Raw genomic sequence first — 27,075 nt, 5'->3', positions numbered from 1 at the left:
ACTACGGAATACAGTTCCCTTCCCAGGGAAGCCGCCCTCATCTTCCCCTCTGCCCCTGCTGCCATCGCCACAGACATTACTCCCCCTGCTATTACAAGGCCCCGCCTAATGTCCGCAGTGTTCCCAGCTGGACGCATGTGTGTTAATTTAACCCTCTTTATGCTTCGGCTCTCCTCCCCGTGGCAGGGCGTGTCCTTCTGTTGCTGTGACACTGTTTTCCTTGCAGTGTCTGGGAAGTGTCTCTTCTTCATCCTCCCCTGAGTGCTTGTACGGGACAGGACAGGCACTCGGGAGCTGTTGATGAAAGGAGCGGGGCTGTGTGGTGTTGCTGGCGACGGGCTTGTCGTCAGTGCCCAGAATGGTTGGTAGGTGGCGCTGACGAGCCAGCCAGAGAAACAAGTGGGCCGCTCCCAGGTCCCCGTCTGCAGGAGGAAGCTTTTCATTGTTGCTTGTCTAGAGTTAGGGGTTCTTAACCGGGGAGAGGTGGGAGGCCCCATGAACCTCCTGAAGTGGATGTCAGGTTTTGTGGGTGCGTCTTATTTGGGGCAGGTGTCCTGTTCTCGGTGGAGTGCTTGACTCTTTACAAGTTCCGGAGTTACTGGTCTAGAACACAGTTCCATATTTACCTCCCGCTTGGCGCACCAGTCTGCGTGTTTTACTTCTCCCTCTTTTTGCCTCTTTTGCTCTGTATTACTGAGAATTTTTAGAGTTGCTGACTTTGTAACAGTTAGATTTTTTTCTTTGATATGCTTTATTTTCGTATTATTTTTTGAAATAAAATAGTCTTCAAGTGAGTTGCTGAATCTGGAATTACAGAACTGCCTCTAGGGCTCATTATTTGTCTTTGAATATAGATTTGATTAAATGGCTTTAGGTCATTTTTAACCGTTATGCTATGAGATTTCTGTCCCCAGGAGCCGATATTCTAATGAAGGGAGGCGTCCACAGTGAATGAAACAGTAGATACTGCGTTAGGTGGTGACCAGTAATCCGGAGAAAGACAAAGTGAAGAGGGTGGCGGGAGGCCTAGCCTGGAGTTGTTACAGTTGCTAGTTTATGTGCAGGGAGGGGGCAGGGTGCTCTGATGAGAGGACATCTGAGCAGAGGCCTGCGGGAAGCAGATGTCAGATGTGGGAGGGGGCGGGGCACCAAGCCCAGGGGGCAGCAGGTGCTGGACTGGAGGGTGGGTGGGAGGTCAGTTAGCCGTCTGTTTCTAACACCAGAGAAGCCTCAGGGTCAGATGAAGGCCTCTGAGCAGAATCCATTTATCAGCTGCTATGGTCCTGCTCATTTCTCCTTTGCACACACTGTTCCTGCTGCCTGGCATGCCCTTCCTGGCCGTTCGTCCCTTGGGATTCTCTTTATCCTTCAGGACCTGGGCCTCAGTGGGTGGGTGTTGGTGAAATGTTGGCACTGTAAGTCTCTCCGCCTTGCACGCACAGAGGCGTGTCAGTCTTCATGAATCTTCAGCAGTGGCTGGTGAATTTTTTGTTTTACACATCCTGAGTCCTCCCACTGTTTCGTGAGTACTTGAGGGCTTGTTTGGTTTTTCTCTGTCTCATTCTAAGTCTCCGGTGCGTGGTATGGAACAGATACACTACTAGTTGAGTGAGGGAAGGATGCCGCCTGAGGCTGATGCAGGTGATTTTTGCTTTTTTGCTTTCTTATGGCCTAAAACTCCAAGCTGCGATTCCCAGCATCCCCTGGTTGACTAATTAGGAAAGCACGAATAATATCTCCCGTAGAAATAATCCGTATTTTAATCACCGTCAACTGTACTTCATATACTTTTTAAACATACAGTCTTGGGGCACCTGGGTGGTGCAGTCGGTTAAGTATTCGACTCTCTCAGCTCAGGTTGTGATCTCAGGGTCATGAGATCAAGGCCCGCGTTGGGCTCCGTGCTCAGCACAGAGCCCCCTGCTTGGGATTCTCATTCTCTTTCCCTCTCCCACTGCACTCTTTCTCTCTCTCAAGTAAATAAACGAATCTTTAAAAAAAAAAAAAAAAGACCATATATATATATGGTCTTTATAGATGTTTAAGTAGTTCCTATTCCTCATGCCTAAAAATCTGAAACATGTTTAGGTATAAAATTCTCTTTGAGTATTTGAACGTTTTTCTCCTTTTATTTAGCTTTGGTGTGATTGACCATTTCTTTATACTTTGGAACAAAATTCTAGATGATCACCTGTCGTAGACTATTCCCATTCCTGATGTGGAGAAAGGGAATAGGTTCTCTGAAAGACTTCTTATGGCCCAAGGACCATAATAGTTAAGGGTAAAATTCCAGGGAAAGAGCACATTTGCTTTTGTCTTAATCTACTAAGCACACTTTGAAACTTGAGTGGCAGTTCTAAATCAGATTTGGGCTTCTTTTTAAATTTTATCTTGACTAAAGGGTTGATGTGAGTGCAATTCCAGAGGAATACTCATTACTTGTAAAACCAAGAAAGCTGGAAAGGAAAAATATGTATACAATACATATAAAAATACAAAGCTTATTTTTTTTCTGTTTTAAAAAAGTCTTATTTATCAATAAAAAATATACTCTGGCTTTAAGTGATGTAATAAATTATTCCAGAGTTGGAAAATCCCAACCCATTAAAAATAACTAATGTTTCCAGGCCACTGGGGCCTTCTCTCTACACGAACACCGTAGCAGTGCTCTAGAATTCACCTCACAGGATAGCTTGGTGGAATAGCTTTGAAAATCTTGTAGTATATTTGGCATGTACCTCTGAGATGCAATCTAACCATAGCCAGAAATCCTGACTCTGGATGGTTTTTGAATGTGCAAATTTGTAAAACTCTGAATTCTGGGACTGACAGTATGAGCAGGAGAACCGCGGGGAAGACGGTGACGGCTCCGTGCTGCCCTCTTGTCCTCAGGTGATGCATCCAAGGAAGACATCGACACCGCCATGAAGCTGGGAGCTGGGTACCCCATGGGCCCATTTGAGCTTCTCGATTACGTGGGGCTGGATACTACGAAGTTCATCTTAGACGGTAGGAATTGGACTTCTCTCTCGTCTTTCTGTAGTGGACTTGAGGTAGTCTCTTTTAACTATGCATTACGACCCGTTTAAAACCGAAACTTCAGGGGCGCCTGGGTGGCACAGCGGTTAAGCATCTGCCTTCAGCTCAGGGCGTGATCCCGGCGTTCTGGAATCGAGCCCCACATCAGGCTCTTCCGCTATGAGCCTGCTTCTTCCTCTCCCACTCCCCCTGCTTGTGTTCCCTCTCTTGCTGGCTGTCTCTATCTCTGTCGAATAAATAAATAAAATCTTTAAAAAAAAAAAACAAAAACAAAAAACAAAAAACCGAAACCTCAAGGGGTCTTAGTAGACCTTCCAGCTTAAAGATTCAAGTTAACAGGAACAGTGTGCTCACAGGGTAACTTATTTTTAAAACTTTTTGTTTTGAAGTCATTGTAGATTCATCGGAAGTTTCGAATACAGCACAGACTGGTCCTGTGTGCCGCTTATGTGGTTTTGCCTAATGGTTCCGCAGGACAGGGTCACACTGGAAGCGGACATTGGTACACTGCGTCATTCCGTCATAAGTGCGGACTTGTGTAACCTCCGCGTTAGTGGAGATCTGCAGCCCTTTAAAGATAGTAATGTGTCTAGTTTACTTCGTGGCTCTGAGGACAGTAAAGATAGTTAGGAAAATCGGACTCCTGAAGTTGAGTATAGCTCATGCTTCCACGTTTCACAAGGAATACCTAAGTATTTGTGGGGAGCAAAGAGGGTTCTAAATGAAGCCTGAACTTTTGTATTTTATGAGGATGCAAAGTACCAGTGGCAGCAAATTCAGATTTTTAACATGTGTTCCAAACGTCGTTTCACGGTGCCACGGAGGGTCCAGCCGGCAGGTGAACTGGTTCTGTTTTCGTCCTTGGACCACTGGCATAGCTGTTTCGAGGAGGAGACTGGATGAGCGGGGCAGGCCGCGGGGGAGCCGGGCTGCGGGGGAGCCGCTGGTGCAACGGCTTGTCCGCTGTAGGGCCCGTCCGGCCGCGTCGGCTCAGCTGCCTCCTGCCTCTGGCCCATCCTAGTGGGGACCCCTGTCCTGAGCTGGGCCCCCCCCGCCTTGCCCTGGGAATGCTGAGGTGTGGGAATAATGCCAGCACTTCATCCTAAACCTTTTCCCTCCTCTCTGTAGGGTGGTATGAAATGGATGCGAAGAACCCCCTGTTTCAGCCCATCCCGTCCTTGAATAAGCTGGTGGCGGAGAACAAGCTGGGCAAGAAGACCGGAGAAGGCTATTACAAGTACAAGTGAGGCGCGGCTTCCCTGCTCCGGCAGGGGCCCCCGTAGGCACGCACCAGCAGCTCCCCCAAGTGCCCACGGGACCGTTCTGTGGTCGGACGTGCCCTCACACAGCTCCGTCTGTTCCATGTGCATTTTGATTGTAACCTCTCTGAAGTAATTACTTACATAGTTATCAGAATGCCAGATTCCTCATTGAGAACTAATTTCCCTGTTTTAGTCTGTTCATTTTTCTGTATTTTCTAAAAAGCTTTACACCCTTGGTGCCTTGGAGCAAACACATCTTTTGAACCTTACCATTTTCATAATGAATTGTCTGGATTCATTCACTTGTGAAGGGGCCAGCATCTGCTGCGAGTACGGCTGCGTTCGTCTCGGCCACACGGGAGAGTGGCGAGCCGTCGGCCACGTCGGTGGCGTGTCAGGGAAGTGCCACGGTGAGCGGTGCCTGCGTCTCGCCTTGCTGAGAACATTTGCTCCCTGCAGCTTCAAGCCTTACCCTACGTCTGGGGCGCGACCTGTCGTGTCATGACTTAATTGAGCTCAGGCTGTTGGTGGGCCTATCTCCACGTGCTCGGTTTGCAGGAAGAGGTTTCATTCACATCCAGAATCTCAGTGATGATTGTCTGTTTCTCTTTTTTTTCCCCCATGAGAAATCATGCTGCAGACTGCCTGTAAATGGATTCTAATAAAATGCAATCTTTTAATCTGTGAAAATTTGAACTGAAATAAACGTGTATAATTTAAAAGTGTCACATGCTTGAATGGTTGCAGAAGTAAAGGTTGGTAATTTAGGCAAAAGCCGCGCCCCATCTTCTTCGGCCTGTTGTTACTTTTCTGAGGTGGCAGCGGCGGGAGGCATTTCTGTAGAGCCAGTCTGCACTGGCACTCCGTAGGCTTCTCACCAGTAGAGCAGTCATAAGGGCACAGAAAACAATTTCTAAGGGACATCTGTTTCTTCTTTGCCAACAAAGAGAAATAGTGTAACATAAGCTTCTTTTAATCATTGGCTGGAGAAAGTGTCTTCCAAGATAGAATTTTGAAGCAGGAAAGACATCGGAAGCCTCCAAGTCCAGCGGGTGCAGGAACCGAGCGCTTAAGTGACGCGCCCAAGGGAGCCGAACCGGGTCAGAGCAAAATAGCACACAGAGCATCTCCGAGCCGAACTTTCACACAGGACTGTCCCCAACACGGCCATCCTTGTGTGGTGTCCTGGGTCGCAGTTTAAATGGTGGAGAGATTCCCCCCTCCCATGTCATGGTGGATAAAAGGGAGCTTGTTAACCTTCTTACTGACTCTAACTATAGCATCCTGGGAAAATAAGGAAATACGTTACATTTCTACCCCACATAGAACCTGGGTTAGGAAACTTTTAGGTTATTCTTATAAAACATTTCCTAACGAAAGAAAGGAAGCACCTGTGAGGCCAGCATCACCCAGTCCGCTTGTGGTCGCACGGGCCCTGCTCCCGTCAGGCTGCCGCTTGACCTCTGCTGGGAGCCCTGGGCCCAGCAGGGCACTGTTTCCTTCCCGCTCTGACTGCAGTGCCCGAGCTCTGGGGCCCTTGTCGGGGGGGCCGCAGGGCTCGCTCCCCAGCATGGAATTCCCGGGGAGAGAGAAGCCCCTGATGTGCTCACCGCCCTGCCGGACGTCTTTCCCCGGCAGAGGTGTTTGTTTAAGCGCACTTTGAGCTTTACCAAAACGTCCGCAGGCTTGGCCGCTCTCTCCGTCACGTCTGGGGCCGGGCAGGAGCTGTGAGCATCCCGGGGACCGTGGCGGGCAGGACCGCTGCCTCAGGCTGGGGCTCCTGTCTCCGGGTCCCCCCGCTGGCCCAGCCGCCGTGCTCGGGGTTCTCTGCCTCCCGGCGCCCACCATGCTTCCAGCCTGCGCCTCCGCGGGGACCCGGGCGTCAAGCGTGGCCTCTGCTGCTTGGCCGCACATGTGTGGGACAGGGGCCGAGTCCGGGGGGAGCCGCAGGGCCCGGCCCTTCCTCCACTCAGCAAGCAGGGACCTCTGATGGCATCTGGAAAGGAGCCACCAGGTTTGTGGTCAAGGGGAGGCTTGTTTCCCCCTCTCTCCTGTACCCCTCCTAGTGATATTTTCATTCCTACACTAGAAATGAACATGTGAGATGAGAAAGAAAAGCGCACGGTGGATGCAATGGCGGCCGAGAAGAGCCTCAGCGCGCGGAGCTTAGCCGCCAGCCTGGCCGGCCGCTCCGTGCAGCGGGACGGAGTTGCCGCGCGTATGGAGGAGGTCTTCGTAAAGTCCAAGCCGTGGCCCTTTACCGTCTGTAAGATTCACTGTTAATCTCGCGGGGGGTCGGGGACGGTTGGCGAACTCTTGGCCATCACCCTAAGGTATGTTTCCAGTCCGGGGCTGTTGAATGGCGGGTATGAGGGAGAGCTGGGACCGGACCTGGGAACTGAGAAACTTCTGTCCTTGATCCCGGCGGTACAAAACAATGGCCCCCCGGGCGCTGTCGTACGGTGAGCTTTCTGGCTCTGTCACATGTCAGCTTCCAGACGCTCACTGGAGGCTTAGCCACTCACCCTGGGAGAGGGTAGCACTACTGTGAGGCCCCGGCTCAGACGGCACAGACGGCACGTGCTAAGTACGCTTTCTCTCTTGGGCTGCGAGGTATACTTTTGACACATTTGAAATAAGCTTTTGTCTTGTCTCACCTCGATTTTAATCCCCATAACATTTCAACCTAAGGAACCAACTAAGTCTACCAGTGGTACAAGGTGCGGCTGTAATTCTGTGGGGCTCGTTTTCTTGGCAATAGGTATTGATGCCACACCAATAGTAATCTAAAGCTTTGAACAATGGAAGCATTGCTGTGCTCCCAACGCATTTGGTTGTGTAAATTCTATTTTTAAAATCAGTCTATGGCAGAACAGATTTCAACTACTGAAAGACAGAAAATCCCATCAGGAATACTAATTCTATTACGTGTTTTATTTAAAATCACCAACAGTATCTGTTGCAGAATTGATCAGCATAAATGATGACTAGCATGGGCTTTGGGGTTAAACAGACTTGGGTTCTAGTGCTCAGCCCCACCCTGCTTCACCTGGGTGACCCGGCGGTGGGGGGAGGAATTTGTCTCCTGGGCGTATCTGGTAGGACCGGCAAAGGGATGGAACTGGGGGGGGGGGGGTTNNGGGGGGGGGGGGGTTGAGGACTAAATGCATCGATGGTGGATTGCAAATGTCAAGCACTGCACCTGGCAGATAGGCTAATTGTGACCCGCCTCCCTCCTTTCTGACCGATTGGAAGGGAAAGTTCCTGAAAACCGATTGGCATACAGAGTCCTGAACATTTTACACCTGGGGGGAGAGGGCTGGAGACTGAGAACAGGCCCAATTCTTTTGGCAGTTAAGCTGCTGGGCCACCTGGGTAAAAAGACGAGGGTCGGAGCCCCATACTCCGCCCTCGGCCGCTCCGGGAGGCCTTTTCAGGCCCTGGGACAGGCGCCGGCCGGTCGTGGCCGCTCGGAGGCAGGAGCACGTGGGGAAGCGTCCGGCGACCTGGGGGAGGCGGCTGCCGCTCAGGTAAGTTCCGTTTTACCGTGGAAGCGAGAGGCCGCCGGTGACTTAAGTCCCAGAAAAAAAGCCAAGTGCCCCGGAGAGAGTGCCCAAGGTTCTCCTAACGCTCGCGGTGGAGAAGCCGTGGCGGACGAACGGGAGAGAACTTGCGCTCCGCCCTACCATCGTGTGGGTTGTCCTGGCAGAGCCCCTCCGCAGGCCGGAGTCACGAGCAGGCCTCCGCCTGTGGGTCTCACCCCCGCAGCCCTTGCAGAGCGAGTCGGGGTAAATGACGAGTACCCTGGGTTTGCGGATTAAGCGGACTTGGGTTCTGGTGCTGGGCTCCGCTGTACTTAACGTAACCTGAGTGTGGGGGGTATTTTTTTCTGGGTGTTTCTCAGCGTGACACCTCAGTCTCATTTCTGTAGATGCACTTACTGGAATGTTCCGCCAGAAAATGTCAGCCGTTCTTGGGCAGGTGGATATTAGGAAGGAAAGCCCAGAATAAGAAGCGCTTCCTGCTACCTCCTTGTCAACAGCCACTGGACTCAGAAATCCCAGGTGTAGACGCCAGAAAACGCAGAAGTCTCCAAAAACAGTCCTGGGGGGAGGAAGACCATGTGTGAACGAAATCTTCTGCTTGGGGCGGTTGGAAGGACTGAGCCCTAAATGCCTCCTTCTGGAGCCGCGTGGAGGTTTTGGCATATACTTGTGGGAAGGCAGATTTCCAGAGCCTTTTAGTGTCAGTGGTACAGTTCTGGAGAAGGGAGAGGGTGCAGAGCAAGCGTCCCCTCTGCGCATGGACCGGTGGTGGGGCCGGCAGGCGGGGTGGGAAGTCACTGTCGGGTGCTGCCCAGCCCCACTCTGGTTCGAGCCCCGGGGGACAGCCTGAGGCTCCAACACGTGAGCCGCTCCGGCTTAACTCGCGTCAGGTGGGGGTGTGAGGCGCAGGGGAGGGGAACAGCCCAGGGCTGCCCCCGCCCTTGAAGTCCGCATGGCTGGCGGCCGCTGGAGCTTACACACACACACACACACACACACACACACACACACACACGGCCTGGGCCGGGAACCAGCGGCGTGTGGGCAGGTCCAGGGGACACCTGCCCCTTTCAGCACCGTCTCAGGGTAGATTCTGCCGGTAGCTGGCACGGCGCTCTTGAGTCCTCGGCCTATGGTAGGCCATTCATGCTTGTATCTCGATTTTCTCTGTTGTCCTCCCTTTCTTGTTAAGGGTGGGGTGTGTTGGGGGTTGCCTTTTGCTGGGAGAGAACTAGTTGACAGTGGCCTTTTTTAAAAATCACAGCTCATCCCAAATGCTGGGAGGCCAGGGAGGGACAGCACACCTCCCTCCCGAGACTTGTAGTTTGCAGGCCCCGCCCCCCCCCCCCCCCCCGNCCTTTCTTGTTAAGGGTGGGGTGTGTTGGGGGTTGCCTTTTGCTGGGAGAGAACTAGTTGACAGTGGCCTTTTTTAAAAATCACAGCTCATCCCAAATGCTGGGAGGCCAGGGAGGGACAGCACACCTCCCTCCCGAGACTTGTAGTTTGCAGGCCCCCCCCCCAGTGAAGCGCAGCCTCCTTGGGCCTCTGCGTTCCAGGGTCTCTGACTACCCCTTGCGATCCCCTGGCCTGCTGATGGAGCCGCTGGTGCGGGGTGGGAAGCCTGAAGGAAAGAACTGAGCCCGTCACCCTAAAGTCTCGATACGTTGGAATGGCCGTGGTATTGAGTGTGGAATTCAGGTTGAAAGCTCACGGAAACGGGCCCACTTTGGCAAGGGCTGCCTGGAGGGTTCGCGTTCCCTTGGACCAGACCCCGAGGGGGGAAGAGTCCTGGCTCCCTGGAGTCTGAACGCAGGTGGGGCGTGTGCCGGACGCCAGCATGCGGAAAAGAGCTGGGACTGTCAGGCACTTCGGGCTTTTGTGCGCCCCTGCGGGGGCACGAGGGGTCTCTCCAGAGCTGGGCACGGAGGGCGAGCTAGATGTTAAAACCGCGTGGGCACGTGTATCTGAGCTAACTGAACAGACCTGCAACAACAGGGGCGCCTGGCTGGCTCAGTCCGTGGAGTGTGTGACTCTTGGTCTCTGGGTTGTGAGTTCGAGGCCCATGTTGGGTGTAGAGATGGTTCAAAAAGAAAATCTTAAAAAGCCCTGGGTGGCTCAGTCAGTTAAGTGTCTGCCTTCGGCTCAGGTCATGGTCTCAGGGTCCTGGGATCGAGTCCTGCGTCAGGGCTCCCTGCTCAGGGAGGGTCTGCTTGTCCCTCTGCCCCTCGCCACCGCTCATGTGCTCATGCTCGCTCGCTCTCAAATAAATAAATTCTTGGGGAAAAAAAATCCTATAACAGCAAACAGGCCAATTTGTAGGACTCCATTTTACTTGGGTTGCCTCATGCCTTCTTTCTATGGTAGAAAATACCATTACAGCATAGAACGTGATTCAGTGATTCCGTGAGTTCAAATACTGGGACAGGCTGCAGATGGAGAAGACAGTGACTCATCTACAAATTCCACTGTGACCACAAAGAAAAAGCAGTTGTGAGACTAAGTCTGCTACTTGGATGCAGTGTTCTCGTTCCATGTGGCAAGGAAGACCTTCCCTACCGATACCCTCCATGCAGTAAGAGGGTGCAGAAACTTAATGCAGCCGGTCACCTCTCAAGCTCTGACAGGTGAAGAGCAGTGCTGACTGAGCCCGTCAGTGCGGATGGCCCAGTACCATCCAGATTCTGCCCTTCGGGGAGAAGTATTTTCTTGATCTTTGGTCCAAGACAGGATTGGTTAATCCTGGTTACCGACGGCTTCCACCGAAAGCAGCAAATAATGCTTGCATGTTCTATGGCTACAGGGGATCCAAAAACATACTTCGTACCGGACCAAACATATTTAATAACAAATTCTCAGCCCATTCAAAGGCAAATGCATGGGTGAGTCATTTCCTGTGTGCAGGCCAGGCGGCGCGCTCATTTCCGGCCCCCGGCCCCGTAGCCTGTGGAGGTCAGCGACCTCGTGGTCCAGGCCAGGCTTCCCCTGCCGGGCCCCCTCTGTCCCAGTGGGAGACCCTGTTTCCTCGCCATGGGTGCGATCCCATCCGCGGGGCTGGAGCTGCTAGAACGCTCGGCAGTCAGCAACGGGGGCTTTCCTGACTAACGCGCCCCTTGTCAGGGCAGCCCCGAGAGGCCACCTGTGAAGTTGCCTGAGGGCCCCCGACGGTCATTATGTCCTTTCCCTTCCTTCAGTAAGTCCTTCGAGAAGGTGAAGATGAGAGAACCAGACATTGAGATAAATGATCACATGCACCCCTGCGTGTTCACATCTGAGAACAAACAAGAGGAAAAAAACAAAACAAAACTTGTTTTGTAAAGTCCAGATCGCCACTCCAGGAGAGGACGCTTGTACCTGAGAGCAGGGGAACACCTGCGGGTGCCCAACAGCCTTACCAAGTGCAAAACCTCGTTTCTACCGCCTCGCCCATCGGCAGGGGCTCAGGAAGGATGCGTTGCAACGGGCGCATCGATCATTTCTTTGTCCTACCAGGTTATCACTGCCGCCCACAGGCCCGCTGACGATACCATTAGCGCGGTTTGTCAAGAGCAAGTCAACAGCCGGTTTTCACTCAAGTTTGACTAAAAATGACCAACCGTATTGCCTTCGCTTGGTGGATTCACGCCAGCACCGCGTATCTCCCGTAGCAGCTCTCCGACCGAGTGGCCCCGGGGTGGAACAGCCGCTTCCCAGACGGTGCCTGCTCAGGGACGGCCCACCCGCCAAGGATCTTCTTCCGCCACAAAAGATCTAGAATCACAGCTTTCTATTCATATTAAGATGCTCAGCTGTGGTCAAACTATTCAGTTTTCACTAAAAAGCAGTTCAGATTTTTGTGTATGCATGTGTCCCAAGAACTCAGGTGGGGTTTTTTTGAAATATAATTAACACGTAACGGATTATTGTTGTGTGTATAATGATCTATGTATATATTGTGAGATGATCACCATAAGCCTAGTTCACATCACCATCCCCATAGTTACAAAAGTTTTTTTTTCCTATGGGAACTTTTAAGACTTTCTTGGGAACTTTTAAGACTTTCTTAGCAACTTTCAAATATGCAATGCAGTGTGAGTAACTGTAGTCACCATGCTGTACTTTGCATCCCCAGGGCTTACTTTTTTGCAGATTTTATTTATTGGAGAGCACAAGCAGGGGGAGAGGGAGAAGCAGGAGCCGAGGTGGGGCTGAATCCCATGACTTGAGCCAAAGGCAGATGCTTTACCGACTGAGCCACCCGGTGTCCCCCCCACCCAGGACTTATAACTGTACCTTTTGACCCTCTTCACCCCTTCTTGCCACCATCCCTCGCCTCCTCCCCATCCCCAGGCAACCACCAGTCCGTTCTCCGTACCTGTGAGCTCTTCTTGGTTTTGTTTGAGATTCCACATATAAGTGAGACCATGCAGTAATTGTCTGACTTCTTTCCGTTAGCATAATGCCCTCACAGGTTCTGTCCAAGCTGTTGCAAATGTCAGGACTTCACTTTTTCTTACGGTTGACTAGTATTCCGTTGTGTATATTATGCCATATTTTCTTCACGTCTCCATCGATGGATGGTTCAGTTGCTTTCATAGGTGGGTTATTGTAAGTAGTGCTGCAATGGATATGGGGGTGCATGTATTTTTTTTTGTTTTTGTCATCTTTAGATAAATACCCAGAAGTGGAACTGCCAGATCCAGTCTGGTAGTTCTTCGTTTAATTTTTTGAGGAACGTCCACACCGTTTTCCACAGTGGCTGCGCCAAATTACATTCCCGCCAACAGTGCACGAGGGCTCCACATCCTTACCAAAGTGTGATTTCTTGTCTCTTTGATACCCCCCATTCTAACAGGTGTGACGTGGTATCTTTGTGGTTTGATCCGCATTTCCCTGACGAGTGATGATAGCATCTTCTCGTGGACCTGTCGGCCATTTGTATGTCTTCTTTGGAAAATGCCTATTCAGATACTCTGCCTGTTTTTTAATCAGAGTGTTTGGGTTTTTTTCCTATAGCCTTGTAAGAGTTCTTTATATAGTTTGGATAGTGACCCTTCATAAGAAGTCAGAAATTAGGTTTCACAGGGCAGCTCTTGACATTGCCCAGGTTTTTATGTATGGAAGCTAATCTCCTGTGGCAGAAGCAGTAATGTAATTTGTAGAACGACTATGTCATGTAGAACATTCCAGTTTCTCTTCTCTGTCAGAACCACGCATTACTCCCTCAGCATTTTTCTCCTTTAAAAGGAAAGCCACACTGACATCTTGTTATTGCTCACAGGCCCTTGATTAGAGGTTTCCATGTTGTCGCAGCCTGAGACCAAACTCTGGAGGGAAAAATTATTGTACTTAGGACAGCTGTAGTCACGAAGCAGTTCGCAGGCCCCTCTGAACGGCGCAGCAGGTCGTTGCCAGCAGCCTTAGCAAACACCCGAACTAAAACCAGGAGGAAAACACCCCTTCAGAAGGACCAGCGTGTCAGCTGTGACCTCGGAGCAAGGCTGGGCTTCGAGGGAGGCTGACCCATCCTCCTCCTCTTGGCACACAGTTCGGCTCTGAGCTTGTGGGGAACAGAGCCAAATCGCTCCCAGATCAAACGACGGGGAGCCAGACGCACATCGTCCGGCCCAGAGATGCCCCAGGATGACTTCCCTTGGGCTGCACCCCTCGGGGACTCCTAACTCTCCTTGCCCACACTGCTGCCTGCCCAAGGCCGCATTTCGGTAGAGGGGGCCAGGCATGAGCACCGAGCTGTGACGTCTAAGATACCTGGGAGAAGCCTGTTATTCTAGAAGGAGCATAAAAAAACTAGACGGGAACCAAGTTGGTAGAAGGAATGACTGGCTCAGAGGACCCAAAGACCCAAACAATTCCTTTCTTCAACATTGTGTGCTCATGTTTTAGGTCATGAAAATGTAGAACCACTGAGGGAGAGAGGACTTGAGTGGGCGTTGGTGGCCTTCCATTCTCAGCTTCCTGTCCTTGCTCATACCTGGTGAACAGATTCTTACTTTTATCTTTTTTTTTGAAGAGACTATAATCAGTTTCCTTCTAAGATCCAGGGGAGCCGATCACTGTGTTGGTAGAAGCTTTTTCTCCCTCCCCCAAAAGTAACACATAACTATCACCCCCTATACCATTTTGTTTGGATTTTCTAGTTAACTCCCAGAAAGAGCTTGAATGGCAGCGTTCGAAGGTTTGGCTCATGTACATTATGAAAAGTCAGATGATTTTCAAATGAATATGAAACCTTTCTAACAAGTAGGTCTCCTGAACATAATAGTTTTCCCTGGTTCAAGTTTAGGATTAAATGATGAGGAATTGGAGAGGCTCCAGAGGATAGTAATGAAAATGATTGATTAAAGGACTGATGATGAAAGGTTCAAGGAGTTGGGATCACTTAGCCTGGAGAAGAGAAATTGGAGGGGTGATTTAATGGCAATCTTCAAGTACAGTCCGTGGAGGGTTATTACAAGTATGGCAGCCAGCTGTTCCCCAGCTGTACCGGAGATTGGGAAAGGGAAACCGACTACAATTTCAGCAAGAGATTTAAGTTAGACCAGGGGTATCAATGGTTCTCAAACTAGTTCAAGAGATGGAAACCCATAAAATATGGGTTTTTAAACTTAGAATATACTTTTTGCTAAATCAGATACTGACATATACTAGCCTCATAAAAGCTTAAGAGAAAATTATGGAACATAAACTGAAAATTGGGAAAATGTTGACTTTCGGGAGATGAGTGGGAGTTAAAACCTACCTCCAGCACAGGGACACCTGGCTTTGGGGAGCCCCGTTTTGAGAATGGATGAGCTCTGACGACGGAGAAGGGCCCACATGCCTGCTGACAGCTGGAGCCCACGAGGCCGCTCTGCGGTGCTGGGGAAGAAGAGACTCATTCCTATCTGAATCCTGGTGACAGTCTTCTTCCCACCGGCCCCCTTTTCTGTCTACACCTTTGAGGCCCACATGGCCTGGCGACAGGGGGAGTCACCCTTCCACAGCAGGTGCCGGAGAGGGCTGCATGGTGGCCCCCCACGTGGCCAGGCCAGCTGGCGCCCGCCCGTGGATTTGGTTCGCCACCCCCAGCTCCGGAGTATCAAGAACTTCACTCTTTAAAGCAAGGACGTGTTGTTTTAAAATGTTTTATTACAAAGCTTCTTTTAAAAAATGCTCAGCACGTTAACTCAAACTGGAATGACAAACGTTAGATGGCAGTTTGGGGCAAAGGCTGTGCCTTGTTACTTAAAAAAAAAAAATGGGTACATCAATGCTCATTTTAACAACTGGCATAAAATCCCACTAATTGGCTAATAAAAACAGATACAAATACAGAACATTTAAAGTAATAACAATTCAAGTGCTGGGCTTTTTACAACAAGGGGGTGAAAAGGAAAGAAATGAAAATTCACTGCAAACCGGCCTGCTGAAAGTACGGGTTAAGGTTTACCGTTAAACAAAGGAGATCAGAAGAAAAATAAAATGAGATAGGACTGCCAACTGCGGCCAACAGGGCGGGTCCGGCTGTCCCATTTACTCAGCTCTAGCAATCAAACACCTTACAAAGACGAGAGCCTACTGTTTGTTACAAGTAATTCACAGAGAAGCCACTTGTCCGACAAGATACCGCTCAAAAAGGGCGGCTTCTTTTCATTTTTTATTTCAAACTTCTTTTCCAGATCTTTGAATTTTACTCAAAAGCTCATAGCTAGCAAAATATACAACAAGAAAGTTTAAACTAAAAAGGGAAAATTTAAAAAATTCAAGTTTAAAAAAAAAAAGCAAACATAAGATTGATCCTTTTGCACTGTTAAATAAAAGCTTTAGGAGAAAGGAGGAGGGGGAAAAATGAAGACAGAAACAAAGAGGGATCTCTTCCCCAAAGTCCCCCACCGGGATGCTGATGGCCGATGTGCCCGCTGCCGGCTCCGGCTGCTCCTGGCAGGCGAACGTAGCCAAGTCACTGTCCTTGCCGAAAGGTTACAGGTATGGACGCAAGACGCTCTGGGAAGTGCACGCGGAGAGGAGGGAGGAGCGGCTCGGCCTGCTAGCATTCGCAGGGGCTTTGTACTTCTCCTGGAGGAAACCTTTATGCGTTATTTTGGAACTTGGCTCTCGCAGTAGATGAAAGGGGGTTTGGCAGTGATTGTCTTTATGGATCAGCGTCTCTAGCATTGACCTCAGGGTGAAGGCGGTGTCAGTTCTCCACTGGGGTCGACTGGGCAAGCCCTGGAGACGGTCTGGGTTTTCAACAAGCTTCCATCTCCAGCAGAGGTCCCGGGGTCGCTGCCTTGGCTTTGCACGTTGGGAAGGAGCTTCGTTTTCCACCTCAAGAAGGAACAAATGAAATGTTGTTAATGTGCCTTTGTCATAGGCCTTCAGCCTCTCCGGCACACAGCACGTGTCTTAAGATCTCTGCATGTAACAGTCCGCTTTGTTGATGTGGTGATGGCTAAAATGGTAGCCCCATGGTGGCCCCAAATCCTTGGACTGTGTTAGAGAGTAAGTCTTAGCTCACTCACAGTTTGCTTTGGTTCCAGGCACATATGTGTGTGCATGAGGATGGGGGACGTGTTTAACCCTCGGGCGCTGAGAACGGGCTTGGTGCGTGCCGAGCAGGGTTAGGGCCGTCAGCAGTCCAGTGACCCGCAGCTATTCTTAGGGTTAACGCAACTACTCTCGACACTGTCCCTTGAGAGGGCTGATGGGAACCGTGAAGAAATGATCTATGTACGTAGGCTGCTACTACTGAAAAAAACAGAACGGGAGCAGATCAGCCACAAAATGCTGTCGACTGAGGAGGCCTGCAATGCGGATTCCAATTCCTAGTGTCTGTAAAACTAACCTTTCCCTGTTTAGCAGGGACTCACCTGCTACAGCACTGGGTGGGGGGGTCGGGATAGAGCCTTCACACAGGAGAATCAAAGCCGAGGAGGACCCTACCTTTCCAAGCACAAGGGAGCAAAGCCTGGACCAGTGTGGAAGGCACCCCGGGTTCTCTATGTACGTGTACTTTTGCAGCACAGATTTTCAAAGTTTGGTCCCGGCTGCTCTTCGGCTGAGGAATGGCCTTGAGGCCTGGGCTCGGAGCGCCCGGCAGCTGCAGACGAGCGCTGTGATCAGAGCGGACTGCTTGCTGAGGGAGCCCCTGCTGCAGGCTGCCTCTCGGGCGTGAGCCGAGGACCGCGGCCCCCACGCTCTAGCAGGCCGGCACCTCTGGCTCTCCAAGCTGTCCTGTCCTTCCCTCCCGCTTTCCTGAACTGAGCAGTCACGTGATCACTAACCAAACCTGCCTGTCCGGAGTGGCGGTTTACTGCATGGATTCCCTGGGGAGTATCTCCGCATCTCCTAATAAAGCCATTTCTTCCTACAGCCTCCCATCTTCCCACTGTTATTTCATTATTTCAGCGTCCTCTTACAAATCCTAATAGCATGACTAGCATTAAAATAAATTGGCAAAGAATTTGTCTATCACACAAGACAGACCAAACGTGGTTGCTTCTTTAAAATACAGGACCATCACGCCGACCAAGGCTCACCTCCAAATGGGAAAACTGGGGGCCTGACAGAGTTGCTCTAGAGATATAAAACAGGTCAAGTCAAGATTCTTTTCAAGAAACCACAGGCATGAGGCTCCGGAGACTGGAGACTTCCCACATCTAAGGCTTCACTGGGGGGCTGTGGCTGGGCCGGGCGAGCCCCAGCGCAGCCCAACCCACCAGTGAGGTCCGTGCAATCAAAGCCGGCAATTACGGCTCCCGCTTCAAAGGCAGCACAGCGAGGCCCAGCTTACACATGGGAAGGCTTGGGCTCCCTCTGCCAGCAGTCACTGCGTGGCCCAGTCATAGAGTGGTTTGGAGGTGGCATAAGACACTCCCTCTGCCACCCGCCCCTACCATCCAGCTGCAACCTGTGAAGTTCTCTTGGACCAAGCTCCAACCTTGACAAAAATATTCCACCAGCCAAATGGAACCTGGAACTCAAATGGGCAGAGTCACCTATGAAGAGCCCAAGCAGAAAGGGGAGCTGAAGACAACTTCATGAATAGATCTGTTTCTGGGAGGAAAACAGCACTAACGCCGAGGCATTAGGAATGTCTAGGCCTTGATGCCAAAGTAGTGAAGGGAGGGCAGGAGGGAGATTCCTTCTCCATAAGCTCAAACGTAGATGCTACTGGAAGCTGTGTGCTTCACCAGTCCCGTCCTGGGGGTGCACAGCCCAGCCCTGCTGCCCCAGGCTGTCCCCCCACAGGAGAGGCCAAGGAAACAAACCCTTTAGTCAGGCCGAGCTGGAGGACAGGAGCGTTGGGCCAAGCTGTCCGGGCCAAGCTGGGGGCAGCTGGGGGCAGCCAAGCTGGGGGTAGCTGAGCTGGCCTGTAGGAACAACAGGGAAGACCCCACCCCACCCCCTGTGTATCAAGGGATCTCATTTCCTTGTTCAGAAATGCTGAGGAACCCAAAAAGATGGGCTGGAATTCTAGATCCTTCTTTCCTCCCCCTCCCAAATGTTACTAGTAAGGAGCAAGACTTTAAAACGTTTTTAGTTATTACATGAAATGTGAGGAGAGAATATCAGAGGTAAGTTTTGCAAGAGGTGAACAGAGGTAGACTTTAATTGCAAAAGCTGTCTCAGAGCAGCAGGCCGCACACCTCACGCCAGCAGTCTGGCCTCGGGGCAAACTGACAGCAGCCTGTTCCTCCAGGGCGCGAGCTCTTCTGTCGCACACTGTCGTGTCTGGGAAGGAGAGAGGCACGGACTGCTAGAGCGCGACGCCAGCAGGCCCGAGCTCATCTGGCCCTAGGAGCGCAGAGGACACGGAGGCACGGGGTCATTAAGTGATCGGTCCAAGGTGGCCTCTAGAGAGTACCCGTGCCTCCTGCTTCCACGCGGGTCACAGCCTCATGACTCTTCTCCTAACTTGGAGGTGGCCTTGTCTGCAAGCTGGTGAGGGAGAAGGGAGAAAAGCGACGTCCGCTGAGCCCTGATGTGCCAGGCGCTAGGACACGTACCGGGCGCACACAGCGTCACGTCATCACAACGGCTCCCTGAATTCCCGCCTGTTCACAGATAAGGAAATCGGGGACCGTGTGAGGTTCAACAACTGGCCTAAGGTCACCCAACCTATGGATGGCAGGATTCGCTTTTCAGCCCTAAACATATGTTCTCTGTACCATATCCTGGAGCTAAATTATCATTCACTTTCTTCTTCTCTCCTGCCTACCTTCCAACCATCCGTCCATCCCCAGTCCACAACCCTGCGGAGGTGGTCCACACGGAGACCACTGCCCACCCCAAGACACTCCGCTCTGCTAGAAATCAGGACGCTAAAGAGAACAAAAGGCATAAGAAGTTAACTCTGAAATTTCAATCTCCTCTGAGATGGAAAGGAGAGCCTACAAAAGCCAACTCCAGCTCCCTGCAAGCAAACACTGCCCGGGTTTTGGAGAAAGGGAGAATGATAATGCATGATGAGAGGCTGGCACGGAGTGTCCTTCCTGCAGCTGAGGTCGGCTCCAGTCCCAGCGTCGGAGGCCAGTCAGTCTGCCTGCCACAAGGTCTGAAGCGGGCCGATTCCCAGAGCCCGGAGGAAGGGGTTGGAGGAAGGGATCAGTGCGAGGAGGGGTGTTTGGGCCCATGCTTGATCCAGGTTCTAGAGACGGAGGCAGGGGTACTGAATCCATGCGGTTGCCTCCCCTGGGTTATTCAAAGTGAGTTCTCCGTGAAAGCCGACTTTGGCGATGTTGAGAGCCCTCTGAGGCAGGCCTGGAACCATAACTAACTTGCTCTAGGGGGATTTCTAGCCTCTAGTTACTGCGATCCGTTCCCCTTTGTGCCTCCTCTGGGGGCAGGTCCACCAGAGCCTTGCTACTTCTGGAAACAATACAGAAATATTCTCGAAGAAGGGGTGGAGTAGGAGAGCCTCAAAATTTCATTTTAGTTCTATCAACTGAAGTGCTTCAGGAAGACAGTAACTACATAGGCCCACCTTATCCACCCATCTCCAAATTCTTTTTTTTTTTTTTTTTTTTAAAGATTTTATTTATTTATTTGACAGAGAGAGAGACAGCCAGCGAGAGAGGGAACACAAGCAGAGGGAGTGGGAGAGGAAGAAGCAGGCTCTCAGCAGAGGAGCCTGATGTGGGGCTCGATCCCATAACATCGGGATCACGCCCTGAGCCGAAGGCAGACGCTTAACCGCTGTGCCACCCAGGCGCCCCCCATCTCCAAATTCTTTACCCAATTCACATTTCTCTAAATTCTCCCACACCACAAAGATGCTTTCACCTTCTAAACATGAAGCAACAGGAGCAGCCCATCCTTGCTTTTCTTTTCAAACCCAGATTTTCCCTGTTAAACACCTGTGCGTGTGTGCGTGCGTCTGGGTGTCTCAGCACAGGGGGTACGGGGAGGCACAGCGCGTTGTGGGCTCAGAGCAGAGCTCCGAGGACAGCTCGAGGCTGGGGCTGAACACCGGCTCCCTCGGACTACCAGGGTCATCTTGCTCAAGGTACTGGAATCTACCAAACCCCAGGTTCCTTATCTGCAAAATGGAAATAATAAGTTCCCACCCCTCATAAAGTGTGTCGAGGGGAAAAAAGGAGATCACGTGTGTGGTGAACGGCCAAGTGCCCGGGACCTGAAGGACATAAAGGTTGGTTACTGCAGCTGGAGACTGGGAGTTACAGACAGACCCAGTGTGTGACCCTGCTGCACGCAGCCACATGACCTGGGACGAGTTCCTGGTGTTTTCTCACCCGGCCTACAGGCCAGAGCTCTACCCTGCCCAGGGCTCCCCCAAGAGCAGCACAAAGTACCCCAAGCAGATCACCTAGGACACAGTATGTGGTCCAGAAATGTCCGTTCCCCTTCTGCTGCTCCAACCTCAACATGTTTGAGGTGGCAAGCACGAGTCATACTATTTATAGAACTGCTGGCGGAAAATTAAGACCAGTAGAGAATTCTGCAGAATCTCTTATGGAACAGAGTACCTCCAGCAACACAGTTGAGAAAAGTAATCCCAAAAGGGCAGCACAAATTTGTTATATTTTTGAAGAACATGCCTAAAATTGTAGAAAGTTTCAGGCTAGTATGAATTAAAAACTTAAGCAAAAAGGTGAGCAGTACTGTCCCACTGAAATGCTCTCACTTCCCTCTCATTCTGCCAAAAAGAACAAAGCTCACCGATGGAGTAAGGCGGGATCGCCTCAGTTCTAACGATTACGACGGCAGGAGAAGAAAGCAAAAAAAGCCTCAGCTATGACACTGCCGTCAAGACATTCATGCGCAAACCAGCGAGTCTGAGCCTTCCTTAGAAGGGCACTTGCCCTACATACCAGCTCGGAGCCCATTCACTTTTAACTTACAAATTATGCAAATAAGCTGCTTTTCCTGGTTCCTGAACCTACACAACAGACCAGAAGGACATATTACTTTAGGGGAGGGCACAGTCCCTGACGTATAACGAAGACACAGAAATTACAAAGAGCGGATTTCTTGAAATCCCACGTTACTTGGGGTCATTGAGCACGGTGGCAAACAGCACCCATTCCCTGTTAGCATATACCATACGCTCTGTAGAATAACGGAATAGCAAGACATACTTAATTTGCGTGTACTCTGTTGAAAGAGATGGAGGTTGCACCCAAGAGTTAAACAGATGACATGTTTTCAAACTTAAAGAAGTAAACCTAGAGTTCTCTGGGAAACCATTATCCAGAAGGGCTCATTTCCTCAACAGTTCCAGATGGCTCACTGAGAAGAACATTCTTTTTAAACCAAATTTGTCCAAAATAATTTTCTTATTCTATAAACTGTTCTTAAGTGCACTGATCTCAATTCAATTTCATGCTCTTTCATGAACAATACTAAATAGTGCACGTCTCAAGAGGGTTGAAACGAGCCTCTCCCTCTTACTGTTAATGGCGCACGATCAGCCTTCGTAGCTAAGGGTCCAAAGCCCTGTTTCAGTTTCCCAAGGCAACTTAAACACAATTCTAGCTCTTCTGACCATTAAAGAGGGGAAAGGAAGTGACAGGAAGGACACTGTGGCACAGGAGAGATTTTACAAGCTTTCACCTGTGTCTTCACTAAGGCACGGTGGCCAGAGACCGTCACCCTGTCTGCTGCTCTAACAGGCCCCAGCCAGCCGCTTCCTGGTGAGCAGTAGCAGACACGTTAGGTTGCTCCCCTCTTGACTGTCCCCACGCCAATATGCCCACAATGAGAGTGATGTGTCCCAGTAGTGATTTTGTACGGCACGACCGTCCCCTGTGGCCACAGCTGATTATGGGCTAAGGCCAAAGTGTGACCCATGCTGGGCTGACCGGAGTCCCTTCTCTGGAATTTGAATCCTCTCTTTGGGACACTGACACAAACAATGTGTAAGCTTGGGAGTTCTGGATATGTGGCTCAAAAAACTGAGAAAGTCAGTCTACAGAAAGGAGAAGGACGCAATTTTGGGGGACAGATGTAAGAACAGGAAAAGGCCATCTTCCAGTCCTCTCCTGGGGCCATGCGCACTGTTGTCTTTGGTCCCTCAAGATGCTCCTATATCCTTAAAGTGGACGTCCCCATTCTCCTTACTCCAACATGGGCTCTCTCTTCTTGCCATCAAAGGCTCCCGTCATGAGTCAGTGTAAAGTAGCTGGAGAATGGTTAGAATTTGAAAACCTGCATTCCACACACCAGTTAGTCTAGCCACAGTGTCATCATGCCGCCATCGCTCTCTTCAGGACAATGTGCCCCAGCCTGCCCCTCCTGCAAGACGTCTGGATTTTCCTTCCTGAATGTTCTTACTACAGAGTTCCTAGTAAGAGACGTTGTAATCAAGTGTCGTTGCCTTGTGAATCCTCTGCAAGGTTTCTACAAATCTGTGACACATTTAGCAAGAATTTGTGGACAAACCTACAAGGAAGGAAGTCACGAGAAGGCCACTGCCTCCGACAGAGAAGGTGCCATGTGGGAGCCTCTCCAGGCCGCCAAGATCTCCATCTCCTAGGACAGCAGCCTGCCAACCCTGACAAGACAAATGTCACACCAGTGGCCGCTTGGCAAAACGTCAGGCAGGAGGTCTTCCGCGCCCCCCCTTGCTGGGCCGGGCCTGCTGCAGGGGAGCATAGGGCCAGCGTGAGCAGGGTGCCGCCTGGGGCCCAATGGAGGCGGCACAGCCATGCCCTGCCACTGCTGCTGTGTCCTACGGGGGTCTTCCCGATCCGACAGCCACCCACCTCCAGGCCTTCAGCTCCCTTCCTCAGAGCCCTTAACCCCTGCATTTCTCCTGCTTGTTCAGTGACAATTCTAAGTGCTTGACAGACTTGGTACCTAAGCGTGTGACAAAGAGAAGAAATATGGAAAGCAGGATGTCATTTTTTCACTTTCCTATTTTCAAAGCCTTAATTTTACTTTGAGACTTGGACAAGGCTAAGATTCCTCTGTTTCTGACCTCAGTATTTTGTAAGAGCTGGAGGGGTCAACCAGAAGCAGATACCTGGAGGCTTACTGATACCTAATGACTACATCCGCTCTTGTGGCACAGAATTCAGAGCAACGATGAGCAGAAGCGGCGACCTCACCAGGGTGAGCATCAAAAACCGTATGAAACATTCTTCTCAGTGAGACTACCGAACACAGCCCGCTCCCTGACTCCAATAGGGCACGCGTTCTGGAAGACCTTCTTCAGGCCTCAGTCCCCTGGACAGTGCTGAAGGCGGCTCCAGCCCCACTCCGAAGCTCTGTAGGGAGGCTGCCTCAGCCCCCGGCCCCAGGTCCCCAGCCCTGAATGAAGAGCTCCTCGGGCTCCCCAACATCACCCTCAAATGGGAAGTCAGAGTTTTTTAGAAGATGTAAATCCAAGACTGCACAATGGACTGCATTCTGTACTGCCCCAGACATGACCTCTCCCACGCACCTCCTGGCCCCAGGGAAGTAAAGCTGAAGTAAAAAACACGTTTTTCTCAGTTTATCAAGTACACAAGGTAGAGCTTACCCCAAAGTCAAAAACCTATGTTTTTGCAAGTATGTTTGTATGTGGGTGCCTGTGTGTATAACTAAAGGTTTGTATTTTAGACAGCTCGTTCTTTCTTTTAAACTGGCTCATTGATGTTATATAATCAAAAGAAATATGTTGAGAGGCCATAAAAATATCTTTTCAGTCTATGTAATTTTAAGATGGGATTTTTGTATTTGTTTTAACGTAAATATCAATAAGCCAGTTATGTTTTTAAGTTATAAACTTGGGAGTGATAATTCTCTCCAGCTTTTCAAAAACTCTAATTCTTTGCTTCTTTAACTCCTTATAAATCTTGATTAAGTCAAGAAGAAAGGAAAGTTCAGTATTTGATGACGATCTCGGACTTCTGACAAACTCTTGAGATATTTCATATTCCAAATAAACTTATACTGAGACACTGGAAACTCCCAGCAACTTGATCACTGTTCTATCAAACCCAAGAATTCCCCTCATGACTAGACAGCTCAAGTGTTACTCCAGGAAGACATCCTTGATCTCTTTCTGATTTAGATACTTCTATTTTAACAAAATGCATCCCTCTGCTTTATAGCATAAAATGTACTATTTTATAATTACCTATTTTTATGTCTTTATATTCTTAAATTGAAAGCTGCTCCAGGAAAAGTCCATGGACAGAGTCCACTGAACAAGTACCCCCAAAGCCTCGTGCAGTTCCTGACTTGCACATGGTTCCCATGGATGTTTGAAGAACCAAGAGAGAAATGACTGGCATTCACAATAGTGGCCTTCCAGGCCGACACCGAAAATGTGTGCAGGCTCCTTCCCCAGGGCCCCGGGCTTCCAGCATTCCGACAGGTGACAAGTTAGTCCTAAAAGCTCAGGATGAATGTGGCTTTCTTGAAAGACCGCACAGCTTGGGAATCTCTAACCTGAAAGAATGTCTTTTACGGAGCCCATTTCTGATGCTCCGAAAGCTGGTGCGGAGTGCTGGGACCAGGGTACTGCTCATCTGTTCCAACCGGATTTCAGAGCGGGTATGTTTATAAGCGTGGAGGTGGAAACATACGGAGAGACAGGAACACTGCTGGGCGTATGAGGAACTGTTACGGGCTAGTTTCTATGTTCGGCTGCATGAGGCACCTGCAGTGGTATTTCCCACCCAAAAAATGAAAGCATTAGATGAAACATGTATCTTTTAAGGAGCAGAAATACAAGTTTTTAGAGGGCGTTTTTGTTCACCGAGGAGAGCCTTTCCTTATCAAATGGGGGTTATTTTCCTTACTGTGACTCGTCCTACACTAGTTCAGAGGAATGAGAATTCTCTAGCCTTTGTGCTACGTGCGTGGCCGTCTGAGCTCAAAGAGCTAATGCAAGTGGACTTTTCTCATAGGGCACAAGACAGTATCAGGTTTCATTGTGTACGCAGAGAAATAAACCCTCTCACAAAATCTCTTTATGTTGGGGTCATGGTATCTTCCCCTCCTGGGCATGAGGTTCCATTGGCTCTAGCTCCCGGAGGAGGAGATCGGGAGGGATTCAGCTAATCCTCAGCCACTTCCCTCCAGAACTGAAACCAGCCGTGGGAGATTCCACTCCCCGTTGTTGGCAGGATCAGCTCTAATCGAACATTTCATCTGTGGTTGGCTTGTCTCTAAGGCGAAGCCAGCACTAGTGTGGCTGCAGTCTGGCAAACAAGGAACTGTATGCTCACAGCAGTGGGGAATCCAATCCCCAAACTAGAGGCAGTGCTTCCGAGGCGCCTGTGCCGGCGGGGAGAAGGGGAGGCAGGCGATGATCTATACTGGAACTGAAGAACAGCCACACTGTCCACATGTCATTTTCCAGATCATACTGGTGCTTGCATAGTCCTACGGAACCACTCGCAGAACGAGGACCACAAATCAGTAAATACAAAAGAGACTTGAGTCTCTCTGACAACACTGGGAGGCAGTGCAGACCACGGGAGAGCTAAGCAGCCCAGGAAGTAGGGTGCAGGCAGGGGGGATCTCAGAGGCCTCAGGACCCAGCTCTTTCACTGGTGCGAGGAACCTGAGGTCTCCCGGTTTTAAAGGACCTACCCTAGGCCACGCGTGGTTGGGGAGGGCGGAGAGGGACACCCGAGAGCCTGCGTGGCCTTGTTCCCAGTCTAAGCGCTTTCCGCAGCACAAGGCTCGGCTCCCCACGTCTTTCACTGTCTTTTGTTTCTCTGCCACCTTCTCTGTTCCAGAACCATACACAGAATACTCTGTTTTTCAGGGATAACCGGCTGCTACCGATGTCACTTTCTCAGAAGGGCCTTTCCTGACCACCCCACCTACAGCAGACCCCCAAGTCAGCCCCTGTTCTGTCCCGTTCTTACTACCGCACTCACGCTGTCCTGTGTATGTGGTGACCGCCCGCGGCCAGGGTAGCGCCACAACAGCAGAGACTTTCCGGGCCTCACTCAGCACCGCGTTTCCAGGTCCTACGACGCTGCCTGGCATCTGTCAGGTGCTCAGTGCCGAACAGGCGGGACAATCAACTACCGTATGTACAGAAGTTCCTGAATTCCCAACACAAAGGGGAGGGGAGATGTCAGGAACCACTCCTAGTTCACGGAAAGTTGTATGAATGCAGATCAGAAGCTCCTCTCCGCAGTTCTTATCAAAGGGCTGCCAGTGCTGCCCTCGGAACGGAGGCCAGGGACTTCAAAGGCTGCAGCATCAGCCAGCCATGACAGCGAGAGAAGCACTACAGACTCTGATAAAGTGAAGGACACCAACCAACTGGGGCAGCTGTTGAGATCGGCGGGGGGGCGGGGAGCACAGGGCGAGACACTTTGTCTTTCTGGGATAGGGTAGAAAAAACACCTTGACTTTCAGGAAAAACGTAAGTGACAAAGCACAATGATGGCTGTGACATTAAAAAAAGATGTTTGAGATACATTATAGGACAAAAATACACTTCGCCTTATCTTCTAGTCTGAAACACTACATAACATTGGTCATTAAGAACACAAAACCAAATGCCAAACTCTGAAGTACAGAAACATGTTTCTGCATGATTTTTAGCAGAAATCGTGTTAAAGATTTTGGAGCAAACAGAAGACAGAGTATATCAATGGATGTGGGTCCTAAGCGTGCTGCACTTGCGAGGGTTTCCACGGAGAGGCGGAGCCCGCCAGCTGCTGTCCACACCTAAGCGTTCAGTAATTAAAAGGACATTGTTTAAAAAAAAACAATGCAAGAATCAAATACAAAAGCACGTGTACATGCTTGCTACTAGAATTACTTCTGCGATGCAG

At 50.4% G+C, this 27,075-nt stretch overlaps 2 protein-coding genes across 9 annotated transcripts in view; one reads left to right on the top strand and one right to left on the bottom strand.

The window, feature by feature from the left end:
- The window catches only part of HADH (hydroxyacyl-CoA dehydrogenase), a 47,303-nt gene extending 42,277 nt beyond the window's left edge, over positions 1 to 5,026 (top strand). For both annotated transcript variants that reach the window (XM_002916938.4, XM_034671398.1), the window contains exons 7-8: positions 2,893 to 3,009; positions 4,168 to 5,026. In XM_002916938.4, coding sequence (XP_002916984.1) covers positions 2,893 to 3,009; positions 4,168 to 4,286 — 236 coding nt within the window. In that variant the 3' untranslated portion in view covers positions 4,287 to 5,026. The remainder of the gene's footprint in view (positions 1 to 2,892; positions 3,010 to 4,167) is intronic.
- Positions 5,027 to 14,951: 9,925 nt separating this feature from the next.
- Positions 14,952 to 27,075, bottom strand: part of LEF1 (lymphoid enhancer binding factor 1) — a 118,969-nt gene continuing 106,845 nt past the window's right edge. For 6 of the 7 annotated variants that reach the window (XM_011221939.3, XM_011221940.3, XM_011221938.3 and 3 more), the window contains one exon: positions 14,952 to 16,150. In XM_011221939.3, the coding sequence (XP_011220241.1) occupies positions 16,071 to 16,150 (80 nt within the window). In that variant the 3' untranslated portion in view covers positions 14,952 to 16,070. The other variant, XM_034671397.1, reaches the window with a different exon arrangement.

This window comes from Ailuropoda melanoleuca, chromosome 11 (assembly GCF_002007445.2).
Source record: "Ailuropoda melanoleuca isolate Jingjing chromosome 11, ASM200744v2, whole genome shotgun sequence".
In the NCBI taxonomy this organism is placed as follows: Eukaryota; Metazoa; Chordata; class Mammalia; order Carnivora; family Ursidae; genus Ailuropoda; species Ailuropoda melanoleuca.
The sequence above is the reverse complement of the archived record's forward strand: the minus strand, read 5'-3'. Positions and strand labels throughout refer to the sequence as shown.